At 45.7% G+C, this 10,000-nt stretch overlaps 1 protein-coding gene across 1 annotated transcript in view; it reads right to left on the reverse strand.

Moving 5' to 3' along the window:
* Positions 1-10,000, reverse strand: part of zdhhc21 (zDHHC palmitoyltransferase 21) — a 31,268-nt gene that overhangs the window by 7,233 nt on the left and 14,035 nt on the right. Inside the window, exons 5-6 of the mRNA XM_076288494.1 lie at positions 6,219-6,357; positions 4,144-4,260 (exon numbers count right to left, since the gene is read on the reverse strand). Of these exons, the coding sequence (XP_076144609.1) occupies positions 4,144-4,260; positions 6,219-6,357 (256 nt within the window). The remainder of the gene's footprint in view (positions 1-4,143; positions 4,261-6,218; positions 6,358-10,000) is intronic.

The raw sequence follows: 10,000 nt of genomic DNA on the forward strand, positions 1-10,000 counted from the left end.
AGAAGAGATGCAGGGTGTGTGTGTGTGTGTGTGTGTGTGTGTGTGTGTGTGTGTGTGTGTGTGTGTGTGAGAGAGAAAAGAGGAGAGATGCGGGCGTATGGTAATGAGGTGGGATTAACCACACTTCACTGAAAGACTTGTGCTGACGGGGAGGGAGTGGGGGTGGGGTGGAGGTGGGGTGGGGGGGTTGAGAGAGGCGTTTTCGTGAGAAAGTGTTTCTCTGAACGTGTGTGTGTGTTTGTTTGTGTAGTGTATTTGTGTCACAGTGTGTGGATGACTGTGACTTTGTGTGAGTGTGTGTGTGTGTCTGTGTGTGTGTGTGAGAGATTTGAGACAGTGAAAGACGCGTGGGTGTGTGACAGAAGGATTGTGAAGACACCCCACGTCACGAGAGAAGTGCCCTCGGGCAACACTATGGCATCTTAGGAACTACGTATATGTCTCTGTGTGTGTGTGTGTGTGTGTGTGTGTGTGTGTGTGTGTGTGTGTGTGTGTGTGGTGTCTGTGTCTGTGTGTGTGTGTGTGTGTGTGTGTGTGTGTGTGTGTGTGTGTGTGTGTGTGTGGTGTCTGTGTGTGTGTGTGTGTGTCTGTGTCTGTGTCTGTGTCTGTGTGTGGTGTCTGTGTCTGTGTGTGTGTGTGTGTGTGTGTGTGTGTGTGTGTGTGTGACTGCAGTGAGTGGAGGCTTGGAATGTGTCAGGGCTACAGGAGTGGATAGCGGGGTTGGGTTGGTATGGGGCTGAATGGCTGATGGATGATGTATGCTGGCGTGTCGTACGTTCATACGTTCCCTCCATCAGCATCAGCATCACCCGTCAGCCGTCAGCATCACCGCTCTCCAGGTGTCCACTTCAGGGGTTTACATCTGCTCCTCACCGAGGGACGATGACAACATCTCGGCCCCTTCTCAACTGACTGACCACAAATCAGCTAAACTGACTGAAGACAATACACAAGTAAACTGATCGCTAACTGATGAACTAAACTCTGGGGAGAAACAGGCCATCACTGACCTCCCCAGTGACCTCCTCAGGGTTCGGAGATGTGGTTTTTGGGAGACGTACACTTTCATTTAGTCCGATATCTTCCCTGGCACAGGTTTCAGACTGGACGTCCTCCAACTCACACCTGGACAGGCAGTAAGGCACTGTACAATCCAACATGAACTATCACTGGGGTTTCAGACACACACACACACACACACACACACACACACACACACAACCTCTCAATGGGGTTTCAGACACAGACACACACACACACACACACACACACACACACACACACACACACACACACACACACACACACAACCTCTCAATGGGGTTTCAGACACACACACACACACACACAACCTCTCAATGGGGTTTCAGAAAGGCAGGCGATAGGCAGGCGAAACTGGGAGGGCTCAATTCGGTTATTAAGTGATGATGCAATAATAGGCTAATAAATCTTTTTCCGGGTCCAACGGCTTTCAGAGACGTTTGTTTTTCTCCACAGATAGTAAAATAAACGATGTTTCCGCTATTCAGAGCAGCCTTTGCGCTATTCAGAGCAGCCTTTGCGCTATTCAGAGCAGCCTTTGTGGAAACTGTCATCCTACTACTCCCTTGTTGCCTCAAGCTAATAAAATCCTATTTTTGGCGGAAGCCTGCACGCAGCCCTTGATTGTATCATCTGGCTACACAGCTACAGTAATTGCTCTGTTAAAGTTCACCGATTTTGTTTTACCATCAATAAAACGGAGGTCATGGTGACAAGGCTGCAAAAACCGGCTGGAAGCGCTAGTAAACGTTTGGACCATAAAGCTGTGACGTCGGACTTAACAACCGAATATTATATTCTTTCACATGTCCCAACATCACTGCTCAGAAAAGACGCTTTTCTTCTCTCTACTCCATCTCTTCTCCTATTGCGCATCATCAAACTGAGCAACATTACAGCTCAGCATCACTTGCAGTGGGAGCATGGGGGGGGGGGGGCAACTTCTGTCCTACTCTGCTCCTTCTGGGCAGGCCTCACCCGGAGGTGTGTGTGTGTGTGTGTGTGTGTGTGTGTGTGTGTGTGCGCGAGTGTGTGTGTGTGTGTGTGTGTGTGTGTGTAGATGTGTGTGTGTGTATAGACGTGTGTGTGTTGTATCTGATGGTCCCGGTCATGGCAGTGGTGACTGGTGAGTGTGTGTGTGAGTGTGTGTGTGTGTGTGTGTGTGATGTATCTGGTGGTACGGTCGTGGCTGTGGGTGATTGTGGGATCTGATGGCCGGCAGGCTAGCCGCTGGTAAATTGGATTAGGCTTGTTGCTGTAATCTCTCGAAGGGTCATTTCCAATCTGAACTGGGTCAGTGGCAGAGCTAATCCCTTTGGCTTCGGCCTGCACAACAAGTCATCAATTACAGGATCCCAGCAACCAGAGACGATTATTATTATTATCCCCTGGGACCCCACCCCAAGGCCACGATCGCCACCACAACACCCCCCACCCCCCACCCCAAGGCCACGATCGCCACCACAACACCCCCCCCCCCCCCCACCCCAAGGGCACGATCGACACCACAACACCCCCACCCCGCACCCCAAGGGCACGATCGCCACCACAACACCCCCCCCCACCCCCCACCCCAAGGGCACGATCGCCACCACAACACCCCCCCCCACCCCAAGGGCACGATCGCCACCACAACACCCCCCCCCCCACCCCAAGGGCACGATCGCCACCACAACACCCCCCACCCCAAGGGCACGATCGCCACTGCAACACTCCTCACCCAACGGGCACCATCGCCACCACAACGAACCGTATCGCAACACACCCCACCCCACGAGGACCATCCCCACCTCACCCCACCATCTCCATCACAACTCACAGAGTGTGTGTTTGGTGGTGGTGGTGATGGTGGTGGGGGTTGGGTGTGTGTGTGTGTGTGTGTGTGTGTGTGTGTGTGCGCGCGTGTGTGTGTACGTGTGTGTTTGGTGGTGGTGGTGATTAGGAAGTAACGTTCAGTGCAGTCACAGCGAAATTTCAGCTCCATCATAAGCAAATCATCTTGTACATGGAGTTCTACGTAAAAGAGAATATTCAGTGAATTTCGCTAGTTTTGACAAAATACTTTTGGAAATATCCTGAAAAGTTCGGCCATATGATGAGAGAGGGGGAAAGAGAGGCCGTATGATGAGAGAGGCCATATGATGAGAGAGGCCATATGATGAGAGAGGCCATATGATGAGAGAGGGGGAAAGAGAGGCCATATGATGAGAGAGGCCATATGATGAGAGAGGGGGAAAGAGAGGCCATATGATGAGAGAGGCCATATGATGAGAGAGGCCATATGATGAGAGAGGCCGTATGATGTGAGAGGGGGAAAGAGAGGCCATATGATGAGAGAGGAGAGAGGGGGAAAGAGAGGCCATATGATGAGAGAGGCCATATGATGAGAGAGGCCGTATGATGAGAGAGGGGGAGAGAGAGGCTGGCGGCTGCAGGTATTATGGCGTGAGCCTCCCACAAAGGAAGTAGGGAAACAAAATGTGTTAACTGCGTTAATATTTTTTAAAGCACTATGACTTTCAAAATGAATGGCAGGTATTAACACGTTCATTTTGACAGCCCTACAGATGACCTCATCTCACCTCACCACACTCCACCCAACCCTGGCACAGCGCAGGGAGAGGGAGACACACTCTACCCAGCCCATGGAGACACACTCTACCCAGCCCATGAGCAGACAGACAGCACACTCTACCCAGCCCATGGGCAGACAGACAGCACACTCTACCCAGCCCATGGGCAGACAGACAGCACACTCTACCCAGCCCATGGGCAGACAGACAGCACACTCTACCCAGCCCATGGGCAGACAGACAGCACACTCTACCCAGCCCATGGGCAGACAGACAGGGAGAGGGAGACACACTCGCTGTGAGGGAGCCAGGAAGCTGGGTGTAGAACAGGCTGAAAAGTGTGTGTGTGTGTGTGTGTGGCGCGTGTGTGTGTGTGTGTGTGTGTGGCACATGTGTTTGTGTGTGTGTGTGTGTGTGTGTGTGTGTGTGTGTGTGTGTGTGTGTGTGTGTGTGTGTGTGTGTGTGTGTGTGTCGCGTGTGTGTGTGTCGCGTGTGTGTGTGGCATGTGTGTGTGTGTGTGACTACTCACTTGTAGGATGCCAGTGAGCTGGGTGTAGAAGAGGCTGCTCATGCCTCCAAACATCACCAGCCCCATGAAGGTGGAGGTGCGCAGCAAAGCCAACTCATGACGCCCAGTGAACTCCTCCTGAGAGAGGGAGGGAGGGAGGGAGAGAGAGATAGAGAGAGGGAGAGATAGAGAGGGAGAGAGAGAGAGGGAGGGAGGGAGGGAGGGAGGGAGGGAGGGAGGGAGAGAGAGAGAGAAGAAGTTGAAAAGGATATGAGAAAGGGAAACAGGAAGGAATGATCACACTCATTTACAACCCCAAATCAGAAAATGTTGGGACATTGTGTAAAATGCAAATAAAAACAGAATGTGATGATATACAAGTCTCATACAAGTATTTAGCAGCAAAAAGGACATTTATCAAATGTTGAAAATTAATTTGGACTATTTCATGGAAAATATATGTTCATTTGAATTTGATACCAGCTACGTCTCAAAAAAAGTTGGGACAGATAATGTTTACTCTGTGAATGAGTGCTTCACCTCTTCATTTAACAACATTCTGGAAATGTTTAGGAACTGAGGATACCAGTTGTTAGAGTTTTGAGAATTAAATGTTGTCCCATTACTCCCCGATGTAGGATTTCAGTTGCTCAACAGTATGGGGTATATCTAGTCATGTTTTCATTCTATGATGCACCTAATTTGACCAGTCTGGACTACAGACAGTCCATTTTAGCATCTGGACTCTTCCTCTATGGGGAAATACTGTTTAAATATGTGCAGAATTCATTTTTTTAATTGTTCTCCTGAAATATGCAAGGTCTTCCCTGGAAAAGACACTGCCTGGATGTCAGTATATGTTGCTCAAAACCACATAATTCAGAATTGATTGTGCTTTGCCAAATGTGCAAGATGCCCATGCTGTAGGCACTAATGCTCCTCCACACCCTCATAGATGTTGGGTTTCAAACTGAGCACTAAAACAAATTGGATAGGTTGTTTTCTTTATCATTACACAACATTTCCAGCATTTTGTTACCCCAGTCCCAACTTTTGACACATGTTGCTGGTATCAAATTCAAAATGAACATATATTTTCCATGAAATAGAAATTTGTCATTTTCAACATTTGATATGTTGTCTGTGTCTTTTTTGCAACTAAATATGTGTGTAAGAGATTTGCAGATTATTACATTTTGTTTTTATTCACATTTTACACAACGTCCTAACTAACTAACTAACACACACACACACACACACACACACACACACACACTAATCTGCGCTCTCCCATGTTAATCTGTGCGGCGTCTCGTCTTCGGGGATTGGAGGCGGGGTGTGTGTGCAGCGGTTGCTGGCGGCCATATTGAGTGTTTGAGCGGGTGATTTAGAGCGCAGGTGACGAGGCTGATTGGTGGCTTCGCTGGGGGCTCGTTCCGCCGACTATCATCGCCGCGCAGCGCAGCGCTCGCAAACACCGCCGCCGTTCCAGACCGTTCCGTGCCTCGCCGCGCGGGAACCTTAAGCTCCCCCCCCCCCCTCAGTCGCCGTGGAGATAAGGGCATTATCTACGGGACGCAGACAACGCTGTGGCCATTCAGTGGCGTCACTCTGATTTCCACATCCCAGCTGCAACCCTTCGCCTGCTCACACACACACACACACACACACACACACACACACACACACACACACACACACACACACACACACACACACACACACACACAGGCGTGTGACGGTAAACAAAAACAGGAAATGAGGCATTAGAGGCTTAATTCTCCGAGTGGCGCTCCGCTCGTCTCCTCTCCTCTGAAGCGAAGCCTCAGCTGGTGAGATTTTATTTACACTTAATGTGATTTTAAGGTTACGCCGCCAGAGGGGTGGGAGAGAGTGTGACAGAGAGAGAGAGAGAGAGAGAGAGAGAGAGAGAGAGAGAGAGAGAGAGAGAGAGAGAGAGAGAGAGAGAGAGGGGGCAAGAGACAGGTGCTGGACACAGCTGGTTTCTAAGCGACAGCGGCGGATCAGAACCGAGAGCTCTGGATCACTTTATGTCCGGTTCTGCGTGTGCGTGTGTGTGTGTGTGTGTGTGTTACCTGGCGGAGATTAGGCAGGGACTGGAAGCAGTAGTAGTGGCAGAAGTCCAGCCCCAGCGTGAAGAGACTCAACACCTGCGTGTAGAAACACAGCTGCAGGAAGAGCCAGTGGTTGTCCTCCCCCACGCAGTTATTAATCCTGCAGAGATGGAGGGAGGGAGAGAGAGAGAGAGAGAGAGAGAGAGAGAGAGGGGTAGATAGAGAAAGAGAGAGAGAGAGAGAGAGAGAGAGAGAGAGGGAGAGAGAGAGAGAGAGAGGGGGAGGGAGGGAGAGAGAGATGAAAAGAGAGAGAGGGATAAATGAAAAGAGAGAGAAAGAGAGGAAGAAAGGAAGAGAGGGAGAGAGGGGTAGATAGAGAAAGAGAGTGTGAGTGAGAGAGAATGAAATGGAGAGACAGAAGGATGAAAAGAGAGAGGGATAGGTGAAAAGAGAGAGAGGGAGAGATGAAGAGAGAGAGGGATAGATGAAAAGAGAGAAAGACAGAGAGACAGAGAAAGTGAGAGTGTGAGAGAGAGATAGTAAAATGGAGAGACAATGGGGGTAGAGAGAGAGATGGTGAGAGTGAAAATGAAAGAGAGGTTTTAACACCACCTTCGCCTTATGTTCTCACACATGCACATTATTACAGCAATGTACCACATCAAAACACTACAATTATCGGTCTCCACACACCACTGCATTTCTGGTTGACACACATCTGTGTGGCGAGGCATGCAATACACAGATTATAGAGTTGAAAGGTGATTTGTTTTTTTTTGTTCAATGAAGGTTCATGCTGTACCAAAAAGCATTCTTTAGATATCGTGTTCACTCCTTCATTCCTCTTTGAGATTTATATAAAATCTGAAGCAGGTGCCTTGAGGCGTTGTTTAGATATCGTATTCGCGAGATTGGGATGGACAAACATGCGGACGTGTGGATAACAAGAAAACATAATGCCGTCGGCCACAGCCATCACCGCCATAGAAATCATCAGGCATAAAAAAACACCTTAATGTTTGAGATCATATCTACAGTATGTCTTATACTTGTATAATACAGTACAGTATATTGCAGCACCATGGTATGCAATGCATTTTAGCAAGAGTAGAAAAGAGAATCAGTTAGAGTAACTGTGTTTCTGTGTCTGAAAAGAGAATCACTTAGAGTAACTGTGTCTGAAAAGATAATGTCAATGTTATTTTGTTCAATTTTATTTGTATAGCATATTATCATACATGGCTGTCATTCAATGTGCTTTACACAGACAGGACAAATAAGAATTCAAATAGAACTAGAAATGCAATTCCAAGGAATTACCAGTGCATGAAAATGCTAAAGTTGTGATGTAAAATATCATGTATAGTTAAAACAGATAATACAGAGATGGTTACTACGGTGATGCTAGGATAGACATGGTGGTTGCATAGCTTAATAAAAGTTGATAGTTTAAAAGTAGACTGTTTAAAGGTGCCATGTGTAATGTCCGCCAAAAAATCAATTCCTACTCCACATTCCATAAAAGATGGGGGCAGTATACCTCCAGAAAGTGAGTTGGTCTACCCTAGAGCAGGGATTCCCAAACTGTGGTACGCGTACCCCCGGTGGTACGCGAGCTGCTTCTAGGGGGTACGCGAGATGAAAAGGACTATGGCGGACAGGTATAAAATGAAAATTTTAAATCTTTTGTAATTAATTCATGAATAAATACATAATTTCGAATCAGGTCATAATGATATGGAAACATGAAATTAAAGGATATCATTTATAAACTCTGTATGTGTTGATCAAAAAAAGGGCAGCTTATTAAACATGACGCCTGGAATAGCTAATAGAATGCGTTACTTTTGAATGCGTTTGATGGTCCGTGGTCCGTGGGGGGGAAATTTTGCGGATATAACAGGTTTTTGAAAACAACAAAAACAGAAAGTAGCCTAGGGAAGGAGCAAAGCTAGGAGTTATTTCAGATGGGCAAGAAAGGTAACATTAAACTAGGCTTTACATTTAACAAACTAAAGGTAGCCTAAGTTTAGCCTTTCTAGGCTGTATAGCCTAATGTTGTCCAAACGAATACATCCTTGTCAGGTGTTGTTGTAGGCCTATTATAAGATATTGTATGTGGATGTAGTTAGGCTACTATGCAGGCTACTTTTCATAACTTTTTAACTGACCAAATGCACGCACCTAAAACCGGGAAACGGACAAATATTGTCAACGCGGGGGTGGGGGGTTATAGAATGCGTTACGTTTTTATGTGTCGGATGGTGGGGGTACGCGAGCCGAGTCGGAATGTAGGCGGTGGTACGCGGGGGGAAAAGTTTGGGAACCGCTGCCCTAGAGTAACAACCGAGACACGTGTATTGCAGTTTGGCTGGCGGATATGTTGCCCGCATACCGCCTCCCATGGCCGAAACTGGTATTATGACACCTGTCGGGCTGAGGCTAGTAATTTAGCATGCTAATTTAGGTTGATATCTCTGCAGCACTATACCTTGTCATTTTTTTAATGACATCATCGCCCTTATTTCTTCTCATTCTTTTGATGCGTGTAGCTCATTTTTTGGATATTTTTACCTCAATTCTTACACATGGCACCTTTAAAAGCTGAATGTAGATAGTTTTAAAGTTGTTGATAGACAGTAGATAGTTTTAAAGTTGTTGATATATAGCTAGTTTAATAGATAGTTTAATGATAGTTTAAAAGTAGACCGTTTAAAAGTTGAAGGTAAATAGTTTAAAAGTTGTTGACAATGAATGTTGATATTCAAATAGTTTAATGGCTGTGTATAGGTAGATATTTGACGATAACTGAAAGTTGGAATGGCTCTAATGTTTGCTAGCAGTTATGCTAAGATTTTTAACTATGCTAACCATGCTACTTAGCTAATGTTTTAATGTAGTGCTAGCAATGCTAACCTGCTAACCATGTTACTTAGCTAACGTTTTCTAGCAGTTTAATGAATGTTGATATTCAAATAGTTTAATGGCTGTGTATAGGTAGATATTTGACGATAACTGAAAGTTGGAATGGCTCTAATGTTTGCTAGCAGTTATGCTAAGATTTTTTATTCTGCTAACCATGTTACTTAGCTAATGTTTTATAGCAATGCTAGCAATGCTAACATGCTAACCATGCTACTTAGGTAACTTAACTAACATTTTCTAGCAGTTTTGCTAACCATGCTAACTATGTTAGCAATGCTAACATGCTAACTATGTTAACCATGTGACTTAGCTAACCAAGCTTATCATTTTAGTAGTTATGCTAACTATGCTAATTAGTATACTAACAATGTTAGCATGCTAACTTTGTTAACCATGTTACTTAGCTAACTTAGCTAATCATTTTTAGCAGTTATGCCAACTATGCTAACTAGCATGTTAACATGCTAGCATGCTAACTATGTTAACCATGTTACTTAGCTAACCTAGCTAATCATTTTTAGCAGTTTTGCTAAAAATGCTAACTAGCATGTTAACATGCTAGCATGCTAACCATGTTACTTAGCTAACTTAGCTAATCATTTTTAACAGTTTTGCTAAAAATGCTAACTAGCATGCTAACATGTTAGCATGCTAACTATGCTAACCATGTGACAGCTAACCTAGCTAATCATTTTTAGCAGTTTTGTTAAAAATGCTAACAATGCTAACATGCTAACTAGCTACAGTGGGTAGGATTCATAGTTGATGAAAAGTGTTGACATAGTTGATGACAAGTTAAAAGTTGTTGATAGACAGCTAGTGAATGTATATAGTTTAAAAGTTTAAAAGTTGAATGTAGATAGTTTAAAAGTTGTTGA

This window comes from Alosa pseudoharengus, unplaced genomic scaffold (genome assembly GCF_046254945.1).
Source record: "Alosa pseudoharengus isolate Yale_2024_CS ecotype anadromous, Long Island Sound unplaced genomic scaffold, YU_APseudo_1.1 YU_APseudo_1.1_scf_17, whole genome shotgun sequence".
Taxonomy (NCBI): Eukaryota; Metazoa; Chordata; class Actinopteri; order Clupeiformes; family Clupeidae; genus Alosa; species Alosa pseudoharengus.